General features: G+C 44.4%; 1 protein-coding gene across 16 annotated transcripts in view; it reads left to right on the top strand.

Annotated features, from left to right (window-relative positions):
* The first annotated feature begins 53 nt into the window (after positions 1-53).
* Positions 54-23864, top strand: part of msi2b (musashi RNA-binding protein 2b) — a 181863-nt gene continuing 158052 nt past the window's right edge. For 11 of the 16 annotated variants that reach the window (XM_057054353.1, XM_057054347.1, XM_057054350.1 and 8 more), the window contains exons 1-5: positions 54-332; positions 658-698; positions 997-1078; positions 1628-1712; positions 10838-10879. In XM_057054353.1, the coding sequence (XP_056910333.1) occupies positions 271-332; positions 658-698; positions 997-1078; positions 1628-1712; positions 10838-10879 (312 nt within the window). In that variant the 5' untranslated portion in view covers positions 54-270. The remainder of the gene's footprint in view (positions 333-657; positions 699-996; positions 1079-1627; positions 1713-10837; positions 10880-23864) is intronic. The other 5 variants (XM_057054344.1, XM_057054354.1, XM_057054352.1 and 2 more) reach the window with 1 other exon arrangement.

Genomic DNA, 23864 nt, shown 5'->3' with positions numbered 1-23864 from the left:
GGGTGGGGGGAGGGGGGGTTGCTTTGCAGATTGCTTGAATTGACGTCAATTGGATTGGTTAGGTGACAGCGGCAGGCTCCGCCCCCTGTGGGCCAAGGTAGCGCATGCTAGGAGAGGGAGGAGGGAGCAGGGGGCTGAGCTGATCCCACGTGTGACGCTTTCATTCCCGGCTCAGTAATATTCTCATAGCGGGGCTTTGCATATCTCCTGGCCGTATCTGTGTGTGTCTGTCACTGTGACTGTAGTCCCAGCCTATAGTTTGAAATAGATATGGAAGGAGACGGGAGTCAAGCCACATCCGGAAGCCTAAATGATTCACAACATGACCCGGGGTAAGATTTTTTCTCCATTAAACGCCAAGGTACGTCTTTTTTTGCATGTTACAACATCTTGGAGAGGACTTCGCCTGCCGTGCCGGATTCGTCCCCCAACAGTACGCACTTAAAGCGGACTCTGCTGCCAGATGCAGTTTTAAAGCGCTGAGCTTCGTGGCGAGAGTAGCCTCCCCCTCTCTCATGGAGATAGACTGTAATTACTGAGCGCGACTGTGTTTCCATAGTCTTCCTTTATCCTTTAAGGTCGCTTTTAGAAGTAGTTAGTCGTCAAAATGGCCGAACTGACATCTGGACTCACTTCTGTTGTGTTTTCCCCTTACAGTAAAATGTTTATCGGTGGCCTCAGCTGGCAAACCTCACCAGGTGAGAATCTTATTCTGTTTTACGGCGGATTTGGTGTTGTTTTGCGGCTGGGACCGAGTGCTCGCTGTGGCTGCTGGCGGCGTATGTGCGAATGTGCACCGTGCAGGAGTGTACTGTATGGGATATCTCACCAGTGTGTGCGCACGATGTTATTTTTGATCTCCGTCCATTCTGAAGTCCTCTATTCGACCCCTACGCGCATCGCGGGGTGTTATTTCCCCCCCTCAGAAATACAGTGACAAACAGCGTGGCCACATGTTTCTGTCAAATAACCCGACATATTTTCCTCTGTTCACAGACAGCCTTAGAGACTATTTTAGTAAATTCGGAGAAATAAGAGAATGTATGGTGATGAGAGACCCCACGACAAAGCGCTCAAGGTAAACGCGTTTTTACTTTTCCTTTCCCGGTGCATGTAGCGATATCGCTGACTTTGTCCGTGTTTGCTGTTAATCCAGCGCGCCCGCGCGTGCGTGCATGCGTGCGTGTGTGTGTGGCGCTGTGTCCGCGCGTGCGCGCGCGTCGGTGTGTGTCCCCGGGTGCGCGCGCCTGCGTGTGGTTTCACACAGCAAGCCAGATAAGCTTAAACGCTCACTGCTGTAAAGCTGCAGCCGAACGCAATTTGACATTGACTTTGTGACTGCAGCACAATGTTGCTGTAACGTCGCCTCATGTTGGGAGACGGCAAATAAAGACGAGCCGCGTCCCCACTTTGTGCTGGCAAAGCTGCTCTCGGACCTGGACTGTGCCAATTATGAACGCGGATCCAATAACAATAATAATGATGATGATAATAATAATAATAAGGTCATGTGTAACTATGCCTGCGTTTCTAAAGCCTGTGCGTTTGCATTTTAAAGATGTGCCTGTTTGAATATTAACACTGTTGTTGTTTTTGCCCCCCCCCCCCCCCCCTTCTTGTTTTCCAGAGGATTTGGGTTTGTTACGTTTACAGATGCTGCCAGTGTAGATAAAGTCTTAGCTCAACAACACCACGAATTAGACTCAAAGACGGTGAGTTCATTTTGGCCACACTTATCGAAGTGTTTTTATTGTTATTGTTATTATTGTTATTTTTATTATTATTATTATTATTGTTATTATTATTATTATTATTATTTTTGCCCTGCCACAACTGGTGGCACATCTTCCCCCCTCCCTCCCCCCCCACCCCTGCCAGGCCTTGTTAGGGTGCACCTCTAAGTTTAACGGAGCGGGTAGGGCAAGGTCACGTTCGTGGGCTAAGAGTGCGATGCTTCTGTCAACACTGCGTTTAGCGATAAAACGCAACTGCGGGGAGACTGTGCGTTCACTCTGGGTCCTGCGGATGAATGGGGGCGGACACGCCCCCCTCTCGCAACTACATGTGTAGCGTGCACATATCTCGTGTCTGGCTGAAGGACGTGCTGTATCAGGCCTGCAGCTTTGCACTGTTGCACGCCCGGTGCTGCGCTCTGCAATAGCGGTTGTGAAAACAACACACACACACCCACATATGTGCACACACACATTCTTGATGTGATGATGTCATACAAAGTGGAAGAAATCAAAGTGAAATGACTAAATGCTACAGTAGCTAGCGTTGATGACATAAATGAAACTGCTTAACAGCGGCCATTGACTTATTTATACACATTTCATTTTAATCTCAATTGTTTGACTGTCGCTTTTTTAAGGCGTGGAACTATTTTGGATTGTTTTTTAAAGTGCGGCGGGGAATGAGTTATTGAATATGCTAATTGTTTTTGAGAGATGTCAGCGATGATGCATTACGAAATGTTCTGCTTAAATTGTATTTAGTGGGAGATGATATCAGGTGCGTCTAATTAGTTTTAAAAATGGAATAATGCATTTTGTGGGAGCTGCTCGAGCTGCCCTGGATCAGCCATCAAACAAATAAAGAAGAGGGACTTTTTTTTAAATTCAAACTTTGGAAGCTGAATCCTTTGTGCTTTAGATGGCAGTATACAGCCTCCAAACCTGTGTGTGTGTGTGTGTGTGTGTGTCTACGTAACAATCGGGCTTCCTGAGTGACCACCAGATGACAGAGGCATTATGGGTAATATAGTCTAGCGTCTGCTTGTTTCACTGTCATGTGATAAAGGGTTATTAAACATAGGCAGGTTGATTTTTGAATTACTACCATTATTCTCAATTATCTTTCTGACTGCAAGCCCTGGTATTTTCTTTTGAGGGTGTGCGTGAACCTTTCATGGCAGCGTTGCTATTTTTAAAGTGATTATCAGGCTCTCGGTTGTCTGGATCATTTTTTTGAACTGCTCAGCTACGGAGGCCTGTCGGAATAGGTTCATGTGTTCAATATTTCCATTTGTCCCACCACCAGTTGCAACATTGTTGATGAAACCAAGGGCATATGGGTGTAAAATAATTGGGTCTTCCTCCGTCCGTCGGACTCCTGCTGTCGTGGTCTTAAAATCTCTGGTGGGTCTCACTCAAACCTGCTGCATCCATGCATTTGCTGTGTTTTGTATTAGCATCAACGGCATTATTGTGCTGCGGGATTAAGGCCAGTGAGGACTCACAGAGCTGCCTCTGGTGTGAATCAGCAAATATAGAGAGGGAGATAAGGTTCAGGGCTCTCAAATGACTAATGAGTTTGAGTCCAGTCAGTACCAGTGAGCAACGTTGTGACCAGGTTCGGTTGGTCTGAAGCTGCACCAGCTCGAGCAGTGGAAAACTTTGCCACAGCCTTGCAGCAGCTGTACCCTCTATATCTGAAGGTTGGGACAGGGTTGTGCAGGGAAATGGATTTATTGCTGCTTTACATACACCTCCAGTCTTTTAATGGGCGATATGTGTAAATAGCTGTAAAAAAACCCGTTACATTTAATTTTTTAAACACTTCTATTAAAATATTTACTGGATTTCACCCTGATGACCTCCTGCTCGTGCTATTGACTCAAAATATATATTTTTTGGGCGGAATAGTCGGTTGCAAACTAGTTTATTTACCCCCCAAGAACTTTTACGGATGGGAAACGAAATGTAATTATGAAAAAAACTAGTATATTATGGATCCGTGTGCCTCTTTGAGTTGCACATTCCGTCCAGAAAGCCTGAAACTTTCACAGCGCATCAAAGTTGCTGTTGGCTTTATTTAATTTATGGCAGTCATACTGTATGTCACACTCTTCAGATTTGACAGCACTTTACCGGGAAAACTGAAGAGTGCCATTTGAAGGCCTGACATGCGATCATTATTTCCTCCGAGCCGCAGCCTTTGTCCACAGGCACTCCAGACTCCTCTAAAGTCGCTCCACATCTGTCCATACCTAATTGGGGAGGCACTCTGGCCTAGTTGAGAAACTTTCCTTTATCATGCTTATTGTTACCTGTCACATATTATCTTCCCTGAAAGAAAGAATGAAAGAAGAAGGGGAAAAAAAACGCTCTGGGAGTAGATTTCCTCTCAGAATTGTTTTTGTGATGTTTATGTTTTTATTAGATGGCATGCAGCGGAGAGCTGACAGGAAATGAGGCTAGAGAGTGGGCCAGATCAGGAGATATTGTGATTACACAGCCAGCATCTTAAACCATTACACCACCGCCAATAAATTGTTTCATGGCTTCTACGGAGTTTATACAGAAATGAATTTTGAGCAAGGTAGAAACATTTAATCCCCCCAGGAGACGTTCTTCGTTTTGTTTCTCCACAGTTTGTCTGTGAAGGCACAAACGACAACGACATTGACGACATCACAAAGAAGTGAAGCCACATGTTTACGAGATGGATGCTCTAATCAATGGAGTGGCTGACAGCGTAATTGACATAGCAAAGCAAGTGTTGGCTCAAATACATGCAGAAATTGATATTTCCTCCCCGCTGCTGATGTGCTGCTGTTTATCATTCTGCAGCCAACCGAAGGGTTCAAACCTCAGGTAGCTGCCGACGCCATTTTCCTTCCTGAGGGTCGCCGCATCGGCCGCCCTTGTACAGTTTAATGTTCAACATCTGAATCCATCATAGGTCTTCTAAAATTGTAAAGAACGACGGCTCCAGTTAGACACTGGTGGACGGCTCTTCCTGTGTTGGGAGACCTCCAATATGTGTGTGAAAGACTGCTATTTCGGAAGCACTCAAGTGACTCTTTACTAGTAGTTTTGCCCTTTGTAACCTAAAAAAAGGGCTGAGTGGCTGTAAGACGTCCATTCCGACAGGAAAATTACATGTTTTTTTAATATATTTTCCTCATATGTCTGCCTTCAGCGGGCTCTATCGAGTGTTACTGGTCCATACCACAAATGCAAAAGGACCCCAGAATCGACGTGGCCCTCGCCAGGTCACTTTCTTTTTGTTACTGTTTGTGCCATGTAAAAAAAACAAACAAATTCATTTCGCTCGTGCCCCGCTTTCTGTCCCGTTCCGAGAGCACTCCGACCAGCAGGAATGTGAGTGAGACATATGGGGAAGCACAGCCCGAGGCATTATAACACACATGCTGGTAATTCAGAACATATTTACCATTTTTCATCATGCTTTGTTCAGTTTGGAATTATGCTAGTCCGAGCATCTGTTCCCGAAGACTCCGCATTGTAACAGTCGGAGCAACAGCACGTCATTTATCATCCACTCGGAATAAGTCTAATTCGCATCCCCACGTCGTGCGTATCACCATGTTTTTAGTCCGGCGGGATAAACCCATAGTCTTGGGGCAATTCCTGCCTTTTATTAAATGACCCCCCCAGGTCAACATATACATGATGTTGCAGGTGAGACGGGAAGTAACCCGGGAGGACCGAGGGAGAACTGGCTGGATGAGCAGCTGCTCCGTGCGGATGTAATCGTATCGGTCAGATAGGGTTTGGAAGCAAAGCGGAATCAGTGAGCTGAACTCGTGACTGGCTTGTGTTTTAGGTGTAGCAGGTGCTCCGTCTTCTGCAGTTAATTATGGCTGACGGCGTTATTAGTCCATGTTGTTTCTGTCTTTCGTCGCTACATACAGAGCAGCAGATATTTGTCAACGTGCTAATGCAGTGTCTTTTGTAACACTTGCGAATCTGGATTATTCTCGTAATAACATTGCATATTTTGGAGGGAAATGGGGAAAAAAAATCCGCAGAATTTGCGTGGTGGGTATGACAATGGTAAAAAAAAAAAGTCATTATTGATTTGAGGAGCGTAACAAACCGCCTTCTTGAGGTGTTATTCCACTGTGAAAATCGGTCAAGATTGACAGCAGCGATATGAAACATTTATGTTTTAATTTCTGGTCCGTTCCATTGGTATCACACAGGCACACCTGTGGACCAGCTTGGGGGAGGTGGGGAAACTCTCAGCTTTGATCATTTTCTCCCTCCTTTTAGTTTAAACGCCTCACGGTGCAGATACGTCTTGAGCGGGAGTTTACCCGGGAGTCACATTAATGTATGAAATCCTTTTCTCAGATATGAACTAAAGATATATGCTGTTTCTTTGCCCTGATCTCCCACAGTGGCATGCAGAAGCGGCCCTCAGAGACCCCATGCTAAAAGGCTGTGGAAGATAAAACATAGTGGGGTGGGGATGGGGCTATTGCTCTTGGTCTGCTCTCATTTATAACGCTGACATATCAGCCCGTGTGATGTCTTTAGTGAGTGCGCTTTACTTCTGTGGGAGAGGACGTTTCATCACACAACACAAGGGTATCAAACTGTTCCTTTTGCTCACACCCCTTTTGTGATGTAAAGGGCCACGTCCTCCAGGGAGACGCAAACTAGCACCCCGAGGTTACGTCACCCGCCCCGGGGGCTTCTGTACGTCCCGTTTCCCCGGTAGGGCCTCGTCGGTCGCGCGCGTGGGGTTTATCCACGACGCGCACGTCGCCAAATTGTCCCAAAGGCAGTAATTGAAGAGCTTTTAAAAAAAATGGTACCGTATTAAAACCACATAGCAAGAAGCATTCTGGAGAGTCAGTGGAAGAACATAACACTCACACTGCATCAATAGAAAAGCAGATGGTGCCAACAGTACACCCACATTTAACTGCAAGACCGACTGTAAATCACAATGTCTGTTTACCTGACGTCCCAAATAAATGCACTTTAAACAACATTCTCCATGTTTTTCTTATATAATGATCACCATTATTGTAAAGTTAATGTTCTTGCAGGATAAAAGTAAACAGGCTGGTTTTATTTTGTTGGGGGGGGGGTTCAAAGCCATCATTTTGCTGTCTTGCTGTTAACAAATGTAAACAATCACATAGTGTGTGTAGCAAAATACACGCTGTATCATTTCTATCCCACGTTTTCCATAAAACGGGCCGAATCCTGACAAGCGTCGCAATGCTTCTTGATTCTGATTGATGATTCTGCCGTTGAAAAGTACCATAATTCGGGAGTTTTTCTGAGCTAACTCGCGTAATAAGAGCATCTGCGCGATCAGTGCCTTTCTTTATGCGCCTCATCGTCACTCTCTTTGTTTGCATTTGTCAAATGTAAAAACTAGCCCGTCGCTGAGGTAACAGATGACGGCGCTGCTTTCACGCACAAGCGTAGATAATGTAGTTTTAAATTGTAGCCTGCCCTATTGTTTACTGTATTGTGCTTGTTTTTGTTGGTTTCTGCATTAAATAATAAAGTCAGTGGTTGGTTTGGATTTGCTACGTCTTAATTATCTTAATTCCACAGAGCAACTTCCATTTGCAGTCGGCAGCTGAGGTTTTGGCATTTTTGAGCGCTGTGATATTGGGGATCTGGCTCCGCTCAGAGCGCTTCTGCATCCTCCTGCTTTTACTCAGAGCGAGGCAGCATCGTGGGGATCAGCTGCAGATCTTCTCAGTTGCACATCAGTCAAGCCAATCAAAGCCAAGTTCATTTCGCTGCCTCTCAATAATGTTTACGGTCTCAATAACCTTCATACTCCGGCGTGAACGCCATAGATTCTAGGTGTCTACGCTGATTTGAGCAGCTAATCTGGCAACAAATAAAACTTAATGTTTAAAGGTGAAGAACATTTATATTCAGGGCAGATTCTTCCAGCGCCAAGTCTGGTTTCTAAATATTTATGTGCTGTTTAGGTTGTCAGCTGATGCTTGCACGATAAAGACGTTTCTCGCGGAGGGGTTAATAAAATACTTTTACTGCCATGATGCGATATCTCACAGATCCAGCCGGATGGGCGCTCTGTCTTTGGACGCCACGCTTATGTCTTCATCTTTTAACACACAGTGTTACAGCAGCTCTGTCCTGCTTGGATTTTAACATGCGCTCTCCTCGTGATTTGTGACTGGAGCGTTTCTTTCCACCGAACTGCAGACTGTCTAAACACGTTGCCTTCAGTTGAAGATTAATGTACAGAAAATTACAGCGCGCCCAATAAAACCACAGTTCCTCCTGAACGAGCAAAATAAATCGCAATTTTCCATTAATATTAACAGGCTAATGTGTCTTATGCAAATAAGCGAAAATGGACCGGAATGTCGAACCTTGATGGTATGTGCAGGTTACATTCCAAAAATGTTTAATTTGTGGTTCAGTGAGGTCCGTATCTGTGCGGGAGGCGCCGGCGGATGTAATGTGCCTGTCGTTAGGCTCCTCTGCTAATGAATGTGCGGGTCTGAAGGGAAACGGTTGCTCTACCTGCCGTCCTTATAGTCTCCCGTTACTTTCCGGAGCTATTCATCATAAGTTGTGACCTAAAAAGGTGCAGCTACAGCGTTTCTCAGAAGGGTTCGTTCGTAAGTCCTCGTTGCCTAATTTGGGTGCATTGCTGTGATTTTACAATCTGCAGTATTATGGCCTCATTTAACACAATTGGGAGACTGTAATGGTCTCTTTTTGATAATTGTAATATTTTAAACTGACAGGAAGCTCTATGACCTCCGCGGCTGCTGTGTTAAACGCCTTCCTGCGCATGGTGATACTGGAAGCCTCTGACTGAATGGGAATTCTCAGCAGGACATGAAAACAATTAGTTTATGCTTCATAATGAAATGTAGTTTAATATGTTTTGTATAGGCTTGCAGAGGAAGATCTATTACCAAATACGGGACTTCAGTATTCAAAGCATAATGTGTTGTCTTTGCTCAAATAGGACACCCAAAATAATTGAGTTTGAATTGGTTATGCCTGGGGCTAAGTGCTAAAACAAATCTTTAAATGAAATTCATTACAAGCAGGGTTGCCCTACACAGGTGTTATTGAATTCATTTCTCATTTTGATCTGATTTAGAAAGATAAGGGTAATAATTGAGACCGACTGAAAGGATGACAATGACATTGCACATCACGGTTTCCCTTCAAACACATTAAAACGTAGCCGTTCTCATTGCCTTAATTGATCGGTGCAGATGGTGCGCTTTTTCCACTCGCGCTCCTTGATTCATTTTCTTTTCATTGTTTGTCGCAGCAGGAAGACGGCATCTTCTCGAATTCTATTCTTGAATAAGTCCATCTGTGCCGGGAGACTTTTTGGAATGCATGAAATTGGTATATAATTTGTAAACATTTCACTACGGCAGGGAGATGCCCGGCTGAGCTTTTGTTTGAATCAGTCTTATCATATCAAAAAACCAAAATTACATAAATACCTCAGAAATTCTCTCTAGCATCAAAGGACCACAAATTTGAATAATAAACTGCTGTTTGAGATGGTTTCCTTTGTTGTAAAGGTTAGGCGGATGCGGCCACATACCTCCAGAGCACTGAAATTAGCCCCAAAAAATTAAGCTAATGAGATAACAAGCGCAAGATGGAGAATCAGGCTGATCTGATGCATCCTGCTGGTTATTTGGCTACGTCTGGAGGCGTCGCCGACCTCAGACTCTCATTTTCCCTCTGTCATATTCAATCAGCGATTCCTGCTGAAAACGCGTGCCTGTGTCGCCACCACGGCCGACAGGATGGCTGGGCTCGGTGTATCGGTGCATAACTTACACAGCGCAGGATTTAACCTTTTGGAGCGACCGGCCGCACAAGAAGAGAACACTGAGCCAACGCTCTGGGTTCTGAACAGTGGAACTGGTGATGCAGTTGTGTAAGCTGGTCGAAAAGAGGCTCGTTTACCGATAGATTAAAATATGTTGTTCCCCACAAATGAGGTCATTGGGAACTGAACCGACAACAAAGTGTTCCACTGCACCTTCACCGAGTGATAAAGGACATCGTTATCCCCCCTTCCCATTAGGGCCAGTGGGCTTTTTGAGAAAGAAAATGCAGGATACAATACCTACGCTGGCATTTCGAACAGTCCGGAACAACGGGGAAAATAAAACACCCGCGGTTCTGTGCTCTTCAGCGATGACGGCACGCGAGATGAAAGGCCGAAACACAGGAAGTAGATTTGTTGTAATTAGAATCAAAATGAAATCACCTTAAATCAGCCACTCAGTCATTCACATGTGACATACGATGCTTTCCCGGCAGTGTGTTTGTATTTTGCAAGACGGCTTGATGATGAAAATAATCAGCTTGGTCAGTGGACCACATGCAGACCGCTCCTCTTGTGCTCCGTCAGCTGCCAGTCGTCTCCCTCTATTATTGAAACACTCAACTGATCAGACATTGGAAATGGAATTGGCAGTAGTAGCAACGTTACACTGAAGACACATGAACGTTGAGAGTCTTCCTACTTGGATTCATACATTTACATATAACACCTGCTGGTGCGTTGAGTAGTAGCCAGCCATTCAGGGAGCGCTCTTAAGTAACAACTGTGCTGTGACGTAAGCAATCGGAACAGAAGAAGTCGCGTCTCGTGCCAGTGAAAAGCATCTTAATTATATGATGCTAATCTTTAATTATACAAGAAGCACTAACCATTATCCATGGCTACTGGCAATGAAAAGCGGCTCCCCGTGCTGCAAGCCATTGTCTCCACAAGTGTAAACGCCAGATTTGCCAGCTGTGGGGAAAGAGAGGCAAATGCTGTTTTTATTTCACCTGGTTCCGTCCTCCATGGCCTAGAAGGATGTTTATATTTGCATGGTCTCGCATGCATCTTTCACCACCGTGCTCATGAGTGACTATATGACTATGAAACATTCATGCTGCTCTCAGAAAGCCACTATTTGCAGTATTCCTGAGCCTGCTCTCCCGTCTTTCTGTGGGCTCACGACGAAGAGACACATTTTTCATTGCCTTACAATATCACATCTTCTCTGTTAATAACTCTCTTGCTATTCTTTTCTCATTCTCAGATTGATCCTAAGGTTGCCTTTCCCCGTCGCGCCCAGCCTAAGGTAAGAATAAATTGGTCACTGACCCTGCTCAAAGAAAATGATTATGTCTCACGTCAGCAGCTTACCTAATTTTGTGTTCACATGGCAAATATAAAGAGCCACGGTTGTCTCTCTGTTATTGTAGAGCAATAGCCGTCGTTCTCACCCTGTATATTTTGTCTGAACAAAGTAATTAAACTTAGTCATACAATACTGCCACACATTTACACAGGATGAACGTTGAGGTGGTGTTGTTTTACCGCACTGTTTTATACCTTCATAAGGATGTTAACGCTTCTCTTTGCTTGCCATGCCTGAGTATAGCTGTTTTAAATGGCAAAGTTAAAAAAAAACAACCAACCACTCCCTGAATAATCGTGTAATTTTGGCCAGTTCCCCTCCTAACATTCGGCTTTATTGCACCTAAAGCAACTGAATATGTCTTTGCAGAAGGTTTTTCCAACGTTTCTAAAAGCTTTAACCTGTTGTGATGGGGGAGAATTTGTGAAATCAACATCTCAGATTTGGAAGGTGCGCATTAGCGTAAAATGACGGTGGTATATTGCGGAGTGAATAGCTCAGCGTTAGCCTGGCTGAATTTGTTAGAAATGAATGGCGCCTTGTCACTGACAGTGATGAATTACATTTGTGGGCTGAATTATGTCTATTGAGTTGTTTTCTGTAGCTTTTGCTGCTGAGTGGCGTTGGCTGACGTGTGATTTAGAAATATCTTTAATTGTGGCGCGATGAGAAATAGTTACAATTAGCATTCAAAGAATAGATGATTGAAACAAGAAGCCAATCACACAGGAACTGTCGTATGAGCTCCTCATAATGCGCATTATCTTTCTCTTTTCTTGATTACTGGTCTCGAGCAGTTCAATCGACAATTAAATATTCAGCGTGTGCAGATGGTGCTGTGGCGTATTCGAGGTCTTTGTTGACGTGCCCTCTCACACCATCCCCCGGTTTGATTCTGCAGGCTGTGGCACAGCACAGCACCGCGCCATTCAGCATCACTATCAGGGCTTTTACCACCCAAACCAGGTGGAAATCGATAATAGATTTTCTCCTTCCCAGCGGATCAGAGAGGGATATTGTTAAAGAGTTGGTCAGGTTTCAAATGTAGAATTGGCAGTGCGAGCTTTCAAAGCCGGAGCACATGGTGACTTAAGGATATCGGCATATGGTTGAAAAACTACCAGCGTTTCTCCACACTCCTCACACCGCCAGTATATCACTTTTAACTATTGCTTCTGTTTTGTGCAAGTTAAGGTCAGGGGTACAGTAAAACAGCTCTGTGTTCTTCCAATTTTAGAGCAGAGAGGAAAGTCCTGTTTAGATTTGTTCCCAGCAATGAATCAAGGAAGCCGTATTTGGCCATTTGCAATTCCATCTTCCTCGATTCACAACGTATAATAGTGTCACCGGTAATAGCGTGTGTGCCATGGCAAAGACCCCGTGCCAATGGCTATCGGGCAAGCTTGTTAGAGAAGAAAAATGGATGTATTGAATGTGGATTATAAAGGATTTTAAAGCAATGGGATTAAACCAGATAGATTAACATTGCATGGGTTTGTACTATCTGTTCAATTGATTTAAGACCTTTTAAAAGAAGTCCCTTTATGTTCTCATTTCATAAGTCTTCTCTGTTTTGCATTTTGCTTCCTTTTGTCCCGCTCCCCCTCCACTATCTGCCTGCCGGGCTGCTTATGCAGCTGTTGAATGGGCCTCGCGCTCATTTAAAGCGGCGCGCCTTGGCAGGTGCCTGGATGGCGAGTAAATCGTGACGAGACCACTCAGCCTTAATTTTCTCACGGCGAACAATGACCTCAGAACTCAGCCTGCCAATGACCTCCCCGGGCTGAATGCTGCGGGAAGGTAAAACTCTAGAGTATGTACAGCACGTAGACTAATGTTGAAAACAGACAGGAAGTGAAGGTGAACACAGAGGACATTCCGCCGTAAACAACCGAAGGTGTTTGTGCTGGAATGACAGGATCACAGGGAAAACAACTTGTATCAGCAGACATAACTGACACTGCCCTAAAGCATGGACAGTCCCAGCGTGCAGAGGTGCTTAGAGAGGCACAGCGGGGCCTTTAATTATTCCGGCAGGGCTCGCACATGAGATGCAGATTTCTGCAACCTTACGGAGGAATGGATGCGCCCTGACTGGGTGCTGATGCCTCAACATTTGCACTTGAAGATTTAGCACAGAACCTGTCAATCAGAGAAAACAGGACACACACACACACACACACACACATAGACACACACCAAAGCTTCTCCTATGACAAAAGTGGACAAATTAAAATCCAAAACACTCCTTCTTCCAGGTTATGTCAGCGCTATCAATGCACGCCGGCTCGCAAATATTCAGGGATCAAATTTTATCTGCAGGTGAGTGACGGCTGAGAATGGAAGGATTACAGAATGCCGCTGCGTTCAGAAAGTTCATTCATGCCCCGTCTATCTGTAGCCTGCTCAGCTGGTCCGAGGCTTTATTAGATGGAAAGAAGCCTTTGGATGCTGGGATTTCAGCGCACGTGTTTTAGCGTCGCCAAGCGCAGATCGTTTAATTGAAGCCGAATTTACTTGATCTAATTCCGTCGTTGGTATCGCGGTTTTTCCGGCGCTTGTTTCCGAAAACGTCTCGTTATGAGAACAGATAGAATCAGCACAATATATTCATTACCACCCCCCCACCCCCTTTTTTTTTCCCGCCACAGAATCATTGCATTACAAGGGTGACCCCAGGAAATTGGATAGTGGATTTCATAAGCACCGAACGAACCATTAAAACTCTTCACTGAGATTGCAATATGCGGCTTTGATGAGTACCTTTGAAGCGAATGTAAGATGTGATCAGTCAGTCGAACACCTTTTTTTTCAGATGAATCACGCTGATCCTTATGCATCTCATTTCATTGTCAGTTGACAACAGTGAAACATTTGCCTCCCTCATTAAGCATGTTGCTATTGATGTGTGATGCAGCACCCCAACACAGCCTCAATAATCCTCAGATGCGTATAATCGCATATTTAACAGAACCTTGATGTCTCCGTTTTCTCGCATAGGGGTTGCGAAACATTTCTCTTTTTTTTGCATTTAAACTGCCAGTCGGTGTGTGTTTGAGCCCCGTGCAGTCAGTCCTCACACACGCTTTTTAACAGTTATTCTCCTCAACCAATCGTTACAAACGTCAGCCGTCACATTTTTCAACCTTGTTTCACGATTTTGTTTTGAAATGTCCAAGCATGTTGAAATTTGCTGACAAGAAAAACCCGCACGCCATTTTCCTCCTGCCGCTGTGTTTCGAGTGATTAAAGGCGCAAGGTGAGCTGTGGTAGTTTCTCGCTGCGCCTGTCTTTGATATCTTCCGGTAAGGCTCGCGCCGAGAGATGTGAACGGGGCCGGTTTCCTGCCGAAATCAAAGTAGCGGTTGCTTGAGATTTACCACTCAATTGCTGGCCGGCGCCACTCCTTTTGTTTCCCACAACGGAGGCGCGCAGGAGCGTGGCGTGTCCCAGCATGATTTTAATTGCCAGTGGGACTGTGGCCACTTCAGTGGGAGATGAGTTGGGACGCCTTGTTACGGAAAAGAAAGGAAGGAGCGACGACCCCTTCCAGAGTCGGGGGCGTAACCCTTTCCTCACACCTCCACGAGCTGATTTACCATGCAAGCCATCCAGAACAGGTTGTCAGCGCACCGCAGGCAGGCTGGCGATGAAGAATAGAGGTGTGCTGCAGCATCTGTGACAACACTTCCAGATAGCCACTTTATTTACATTGTTTTTTTTGGGTGGGGAGGGATGTTCGATGACGGCTTTCTGTCCCAAAAATGACCCGTTTTAAATGCTTTGCCCGAATGTCAGCGAGGAGGCTGGTGCACTGTGCCACTAAACCAGAGGAGGTAATTCTGGGCCATCATTCAAAACTAGGATCAAAGTAAGTGAATTTTACTCCAGCCTGTGACGGCTGTGAATGTGGCGTCCCTGTTCATGGCCTGCTGTTAGAGTCTGCTTATCTCTGGCAGCTGGAGCCCTCGCTTTCTCTTTGCCTCTCTCTTTGTCTCACTCTCTCTCTTTGTATGTCACTTTCTCTTTTTCGCTCTGCCTCTTTCTTTATCAATCTTCCCCTCTGTCTGTGAATGACAAAGTGTCCAGCACTCCCCCCACCTCGCCACCCGCTCCTGTCAGGGGCCGGGTCTGTTCTGCAGAAGAATATCTGACCATCTCAGGTATGGCTGGTCGATCCGGACAGAAAATGTCGCCGCTATTTATTCGCTATGGCCATAGATAATATTCAGTGTAGATCGAATAAATTCCCTACAATTAAGTTTGCATTTTTCATGTTACACATTAGCCATGTGCGTTTGTTTGACACATAACATGACCAAAACACATTATTTTTATTGCTAGAGATTCATTTCTTTATAATTCTAAAGACCTTCTATTCTATTCTATGAATTTTTTTACACTTATGAAGAATCTTTGTCCCCATCTAACATATCATGCTAGCAAGTTTCGCCCGATACCGATGAACTCGCGCACATACACAACCTCCCGAACTCACCCTGCGTTAAAGGGATAGTTTTGGATTTGAAGTGGGTTTGTATGGGGTACTTTAAAACGGCGCCGTGTATTACCAACAGTAGCCGACAGGAAATTAAACCCATTATATCTTATTATGCTTTCCCCAAAGCCACCTGAGTGCTTTGTCAAAAAAACAGCCATTTTACTTAGCAGAAAACAGGAGCTGCTGGTGTCGATCAGTTATTTTTTTATATTCCTGTGCTGTCTGACACTGGTGTGTTGAAGGGTTAGTTAGCCACAATACCACAAACACATTAGCTGACAGCACCTGTATGCTGTTATTAACTGTTTTTGTCAAATAAACAAGACTTTAGATTAAGCAATTTATTGACTTTATTTTCCTGTCAGTACAGCGTGTTCCAAATCCAGCTTTTATTCGTTTGATCACTTTGCCGCCACCCCTCTCAGCAAAACTCTACTTCTTTAATGACACCTCTGCTGGTTTGTAGGTGATACACTGACCCTTTAAGGAGGCACCGGCCTGCATATTTTACCGATGAATTCAAAACAAACTTCTCTCATTTCATTTCGCCCCTTTCTTGCCGTCTCCTGATCTTACCTGTTCTCTGTCTCTGCGCTTCGGTGTTCTGATTTTTCTGTCTTTTAGGATTACAAGACCTTGTAAATCCAGGCTCGCACCTTGCTCAGTTATTTGATCTAGATTTAGCATTATGATATCCCCCCCCCTTCTCAAAATGATCCTTATTTTAAATGACACGGCTCACTGCTGGGAAAATGAAACCTCCGTCGCTGCCAGCCACTTTGAATGTCCCTGTGAGTTTATTAAAAGCACCAGCTTCCTCGTTCCAACTCGGATCTGCACAGCTGCACCAGTCTGAAAGAATATTCAAGGACAAAAGTATTTAATGTGGTGCCGGATGCCATATCAAGGTCTTTGTTCAGCTCCGCAGTTTATGACGGTGAGCTTGCCCAAATATTTATTATGGGCAAGAACATTGTTTTTTTTCATTAGACATTTCTTTTAAAGCGATTCTCACAGTGGAGACGGCACCAAGTGGAGAAAAGAGAAGACATGCTTTGTTGTGCAGCCTATTATCCACACCTGACGTCGCATTTCAAGGCGTATGGCACAGGTCTTATCCCGGTGAGCAACCAAGATGCCCGACTGAAAAGATATTTGCTGTATTTCTCAAAAATAAATTGGAATGGGGTTTTTACAACTGACACCAGCAGACGCTCCGACGTTTCACCGAAACCGCGAGTCAGACACAAGACGACGGGAAAGTGACAAGCCAGTTGATGGGAATTCTTCGCTGTCACTCTCCTCTCAAGCCAGAGGGGGGGGGAATAAATAAAGAAAAACAACACTTGTGGAGCCAACATAAATAAACCTTCCTTTAGATAAAGCATGACACGAGATGTGTGGTAATGGCTAGTGTGCTGAAGGTGGAGATGGGTTTAAATCCTTGACCCGTGAGCTCTTTTGCTTTCAGTGGCCTCTGTGGAACTGCTCCAGATGAAAACGGGGCCAGAGCACTGACATATGAATGACTGTTTGTTTGCTGGTCAGACACAATCACCAACTGAGTGACCCATTTAAAGGACCCCTCAAAGCTATGCACTGACATTCACTTCTCTTTGCATGCATTTAAAACACAATGAACGTAATCTGTGTGCCTTCTTACACTTTTCAATAGATAGCTAAATGCTAGGTGCGATGCATTTATTCACCACCGCACGGTTAACGCTTGCACAACCTTCCTGGTGTTTGAAAAATTGCCTGAGCACTTATTATTTGAGTGTACATGTGTGTGATTCCTCTTTTCTCTGCCTCGCTCTTAGTCAGCTCCGGTCTCCTTGGTTGCGGGTGGAGAGTAATTAGGTTTTCTAGGGGATCGAGGGCTTCTTACAATGCTCACGAATGGCAGTCGTCAGCCAGGCCACTGCTGGTGGGGTCTAGAGAGGACAGAGGGCTGTGCAGGAGCCTGGCACCTCTAAACCTGATGCTGACTGACAGTAATGAGGATGGTCTGCTAGCCAGGACAGAGAATAGGAGGGCATGGTCCTCACTATAGCTCTCAAGACCTCTTATCAAAGCCTCTGTGCACACACGTGCTCTCGGAGATACAGACAATACAAGCTTGTTGTGCGCAATTATTACGAACACAAGTGGAGCTATATGCAGTGTACTCAGTACTAGCATCTGGTGGAAGAAAGGTCATAGAAGAATCAATGTTTCCCCTGTAATTGTATGGGCCCGGCCAGCTGCTTAGCCAATGGGGAAAAAAAAAAAATCCTGGCATAAAAATAAACACACATTCCAGCTTCTGCTGTCGTTACCTCTGCAGAAGCTATTGACAGCGTGACTGAACTCTCTTTCACACTGGCACATGAAGCCGAGCTGCTACGGCCTGCTCAAAATTCACGGTTCAGTGTCAGGGAGGTGTAATGGGGGGGGGGTTCCAAATTCTTTGACCTCCCCGAGGTGGCCCTGGCTGTTAGCAACATCCCCGACGATCTATTTGAATGCATAATTTGTCATTTCTGACCAGGGTGATGAGGCTGTAAAGACTTTAGTGCAACCCGCTGTGGGATTAAGTCAGGGCCAAAGTACAGTTGACACTTCCTTTATTTTATAATGCTCTCCGATTGTTGTACATGTTTACATGGCCGATGTTTTATGCCATCAACAGAAGAGGCTGGGAATTATTTGTAGCCATTCTGGCACACCTTTAAAGGAAACCTCAGCGGTTGGGATTTCTTTAGGTTCTTTAGGTTCATGACTTTTTTGACTGGGTGGCGTCATTCTGACACCCCGGCGTTGGTCGCTAGGTGTTAAACCTTCTGCGTCCACCCTGTACGACTTCCGATTGTTTTGTGAGGACGGTCGGCGGGCCGACTCGCTGAGGTCTCCTGTCACGGCTGTGTCCCGTTATCATTGTAGCGTAAGATATTGGAATCTCACAGCCCAGATTGTTCTTTCTCACTTTGACATTGTGTGACAGTTCATGCTTTGTAGGTTCTCTTTTGTCTGCAGCCCCGACCTCACAGATTAAGAATGATATTCCTTTAGCAAGACAGGCCTGTCAGGTTGTTCAGGGCACCATTGTTGGTGGTTTGATCAGTAGTGATGGCCAGTAGCTCCCGCTGCTCTTCCCTTTCCATTTATTTTAGCCGGAGCTTTACAGGTGTCCGAGTAAATATTTCTGAATCGGAGCGGTTCAATGAATGTGTGATGTGTTAGTTGCCTAATAGCTGGAAGGTTCCCTGTTTCAATCTGCTTCTGGTTTATCTCTTTGGAGTTTTTAAGAATCTGTTAGATGGGAGATGCTCAACGGTTGTCACTCTGGAGCAGAAACCTGATTATTGGATTGAATCGTCTGTTGTTTAATTAACATTAGAGGAAATTTTGCAGCTCGCTAAAGATGGATCTTGATAAGAGCTACAAAGGCCAGCAGGAGGAATGCTTTCGAGTGTGTTATTAAAAACAATGTCATAGATGCAGCCTGAGTGCAGGTGGTCAAATTGCATACGATAAGATTCCTCATTCTGCATCTCTCTGCTTCCCACCTGATTTGAGAGCCACTGAAAGGCAACTATTATGCTAGTGCATTGCCCAGACACTGCTTAATAGCTCCCAAATGGCCCCATTGGCAGAAAAGCTACGCAGTAGTTTTTTTAATAATAGGAAGAACTCGATAGAATCTGAGGTTTCAGCGCTAACAAAGCACGGTAAGACGGATGGGCAGAAGAACATTGGGCCCTTCGCATGGCTGCATTTATACCGACTCTCACCTGCTCCTTGTCTCTGCAGTCATATGTGGGGCGGCCTGTCATTCACATCTCTAATGTACAAATTTCAACCGAAATGGAAATAAAATGGACCCGGTGACTCTTTTTTCAGCGCCTCTTCTGGGCGGTTTATCGTAAATGATGACAACATCTTACGGCAGGATTGTCGAATTGTTTGATTTAAAAAGAAGAGAAAAGAAAAGTGCACATTAAAGACGCCTTCGATGCTGCATTGCCTCTAAGTCTGGGTAGTAAAGAGCTTAGCTGTTCCTCTACATAATGCCTCGGTCCTCAGCTGTGACCTTTCTCTTCTGCACATCATTCATGATTATACTGCTGACATGTTGGCTCATGCCAATAATTATTCATTGGAGGCAATGTCAGCCACATCATATTTTATCATCTGGATATATTTGTGTTGTGTGTGCATGTAGGCTCTCTGTAATTTGTATTTGTCTGTTTATGTGCGTGCCCTAGAGATTAGATTTCGTGTTCAATTCGACTCAGAAACAAATTCAGCTGTAAACACAATCTGGCAGCAGTGGGAAGATACATATATCACTGTTAAATGACTGATACATGTAAAGGGAATGAATAAGGTCTTTGTATGTAGGAAAATGTGAATCTATAAGCGTGCTAGTCATTAAACAGTGGGCACACAATCTGCACTACAGCACAGATAACAAAGGCAGACTGGGGAAAGATATTCAAAAAATTATCAACTCGTCTACGTTATCTTCACAGAACTAAAGCTGCGTATGGATGAATAGTTTTAAAGTGATTTTTACAGCCATACATAATAGAAATGAATGCTTTTCATGCTCAGCTGTCTCCAGAGTGATGCTGTTTTCAAGTGTATCCTCCACTCTATGCTCCTGTGGTTTCAAGTTTGGAAGTCACAAATGTGGCTTGTTATATTTGAGTGCTTTGGCTGCGAATAACAAAATGGACCGCGCAACAATAGCAATCATTTTTGTAGTTTAAAATGACACGACATAGAATTACTCCGAACTGTGCAGTCACATAAACAGGGATTTGCACAAAAGGCTTGTAATCGATGTTTAATTAGTAAAATAAAACGGTAGTTATCATCAGAGAATGTGTCCGTATACGCTGTCCTCACAATCGCAGCCCCTGCTTGAGAAATGTGCTACGGTGCCAATTAACTGAATGGAATACAACAAAAATAGTATTTCTGCGCTCGCATCGGTAGCTGATGCGGTTCAGAGTCTTTTTGATGGCGACCTTGTTGTACCACTCGGTCTCTGCGCCACCCACTCAGCTCATCACACAAAAGGAAACGTTTAAATACCGATTAAATAGTACGTCTGCGCTCCCAGTTTGTTTTAAAGCCAAGAAAAGCTGAACTAATTACTGCACCCCATCAATTCCATGATTAATGCCATTGTCATGTCTCCGTCATAGAGGTGATTTATTGAGCCATTTTTGACATTTCGGAATTTATAGCGAATGATTTTTTTTTCACCGTATATCTTGGAAACTCATTCCGGTGTGAAACACAGCTGTTACCGGACCTCTATTTTTTAATGCTGGATTTAAACAGCAGCCAGTCCAGAGTTTCATTTATGGTCAACCTGTCATTGCATCGTGGTGGGGAGGGTGCTGCTTTTAATGGGGAAGAGAGGACCTAATGTAATTGAGTGGGATTGACACAGGACCCCGTCACATCTACCGGTAATTTATTCCGTCTAACCCAGCCTCTTTTGGCAACAGCACAGCAGGTGTGCCGGCAACTTGGGTTACCAAATGAAGATGTTCTCTGGAATGGCAGCTGGGATAGTTACACAAATTTACACCACTGCCTGTGCTTCCACCTTGATTCATTAAAAGACGACCGCTTGTGACACTGTTGTGGAAAAATGCAAAAACAAACCGGCGAGGGAGGAGGAAAGCCCCTTTTCCCCCGCGTCGCCATGGCAGAGATGCAGAATGTGAAATAATCGAGTGGCGGGAACGCGTAAGCAGGTCAAGTCCAGCTTGTAATGCTCAGATTGTGACTTAATTTTCTGGCCGTGTTATCATACAGTAATGAAAAGTGTTGACAGATTCATTTCCTCGCCACTGCCGCCTAAGACCATTTTGTGATTTCTAATTGATAGCTGCAGCCAGTGATTTTATAGCACTTTTAATTAGTCCAACTTTGACCTTCTGGTCGCTTTGCATTTATATTGCTCCAAATTATTTTCACCTTCTTTCCTCATTAACTGTTGTCAAACGAATACGGGCAGTTACAACACATTAATTCACGTATCTGCCGTATCCGCGAAAAATAGGGTGACTGGAATGATTTCCTGATGGTTGCTTATTTAACAGTTGATTTATTGATTTCACAATGTTAAACTGGAATCGTGAGCGACTTTAAGCTGTTATCTCATATTGAGAAATTCTAAAAAGAGAATAATAACAACAGCTCAGCAGAATAGGACTGTAACGACCACTTAGGTCTCTAATTGACTAAGAGTGGAAGCACCAGCATACGTCATTAGGGAATACAGGTGCTTGATGACTTTTTTCCCAGTTAAAGCCTCCGTACGGAACCAGTTAATCTCCCATGTAATACCGAGGAGATGCCCTTAGTAAATGAACAAACACCGACCTCGGATGAATCTTACTCGACAGGGTGATTTGTATGCGTTTCCGCTGATCTGACTTGCATTTGCGCTGCAGGTTGGAGGCTGATAGTCGCGTCAGCGACATAATTAGTGTGACACCTCAGCAGAATGACACAGTTTAGCTCGCCAGTAATGGAAAAGTCTCTCTGGGTTGTCTATAAGTACACTGCATGGCCTCTTTAAATTTTGAGTCTTACTTTTCTCATGTTGTTGCTGATGCTGTTGCACAGAGGTGACAATTTTCTGCTGAACCAATCAGCAGGCTGCCTTGTGTCTCACTGTGTGGACTGGTGCTACAAAGTGGAACAGTATGGACTGGCTATTTTAGTATCCTTCCTAAAAAGACAGTTACTCACACCATAAAGTGAACCTGCATGGTGGAAAAAACAGATGAGAGTGAGGGAGTGAGTAAGGAGAGGCTGAATTCATCTTGAACAGAAATCCAGGGTAGCTATTTAGAAAATTCCGTTCATTCCGAATGGAATATGGCAGCGAAATAGGCAGAGAACCCTGGCCAGAGCAGTAAAACCACTTTATTATATGATGCAGTCCTTCAGCATTTGAAGCAGACTCAGAATTATTTAAATACACACAGAATACACAGTGAGTAAATTAGACAAACAGTTGGTCCTGTTAGCTCTTTTAGCCGTCTTCACTAACCTTATCTCTAAAGATAACTCTATTAGGAGGAAATAAAACAGGCTGAATCGGAAAAGCAGCACATCACGTGCGCACCTATAATACTCTATTTGCATAAAGGAGACCGGGCCCTCACTGGTGATAACAAACATTACGACTTGTGCATTCATAAGTGGTAAATAGTGGTAATGAAGTCATTAAAATCACTGCTATTAATGAGGCTCAGCATTGATAGTTAGCAGACAGGAAGTGGAAGTGCCCTCTTTGACCTTCATTGTCTCGTCTGCTGGCGTTCTCTTTGTTGTAGCTTATTTGCGTGAGCCTCTGTCTCACACAACTTTGTCTCTCTGTCCCTGCGTCCCGTCTTCCCACCGTGGTTTTGCAGTCTTTATCTGCTTGGGTGCCTTTATAACAGTAAAACAAGTTTAATTTCCTTACCTGTTTAATTGGAATTTACGTCTCTTTCTCCTCAGGTGTCTGTGCAGGTCTATTTTGTGCCAGAGCGTGTGTGTTTTTCACGGATATTAGTGGAGTGTATTTTCATTCTAAACGTGGCAGGTGATGGACAGGATCTCACAGACAATGCCCTCCTCCCCTCCACCTCCACTAGCCTCAATCTTTTTGTCTGCTCCACCTGTCTTTTAGATACGTTTCAACCTTGTCTCTTTCTTTTGCTCTCTCTATTCCCAAGCTCCCCTTTTCCACGGATTGCCAGAGCCTGATAAATCTGACGCTAAATTTAGAGATATTTCTCAAAGACATCCCGGACTAAAAAGGGAGGAGAGTGCAGACAAAGTGGCCCTACTATTCCCTGTTTATCATGTTTTATTTATCGCTCTGAAAAACGTGAGGATGTCAGGGATTCTTCCATCACTTTGGTCTCTCCGTTGCTGCCACAGCTTCCTCTGTACTCCAATTAAATGTCACCCACCATATTCTGGTCCCAAAAGGCCACATTTAAACTGACAGCGTTTTCAAATTACATCATTCAGCTTGGTAGGGTTGGACTTCATAAAATTAGGGGGTTGTTGAGGTTCTAATAGAATATCTTTGCTATTTAAATTCCAGCTGCAGTGGTGCTGTCAATGAGCATGGCCTTTTATTACACCCCTCTTAGTTCTGACTTTTTTTTTTTCACATTTTTTGACTACAATATGGCATGCACTGACAGAAATTATGTTTCCGCCCTGGAGTGCTTTCAGCTGCACCTTACAAGCTTGACTCATCTCACTTTTGTGATGAGACGTGTTAGCCTGTGGCTAACACATTAGCCAGAAAAAGCCCCATTACATGCCAGGGTGCATTCAAACCGTTCAGTTTTCATAAAGGAAACAGAACGTTTCACGGCAGCTCGGCGTCTGTCTGAACATGCTGGTCTTTTA

Source organism: Takifugu flavidus, chromosome 14, assembly GCF_003711565.1.
Source record: "Takifugu flavidus isolate HTHZ2018 chromosome 14, ASM371156v2, whole genome shotgun sequence".
Classification (NCBI taxonomy): Eukaryota; Metazoa; Chordata; class Actinopteri; order Tetraodontiformes; family Tetraodontidae; genus Takifugu; species Takifugu flavidus.
Note: the sequence above shows the minus strand (reverse complement) of the source record. Positions and strands in the feature narration are given on the sequence as shown.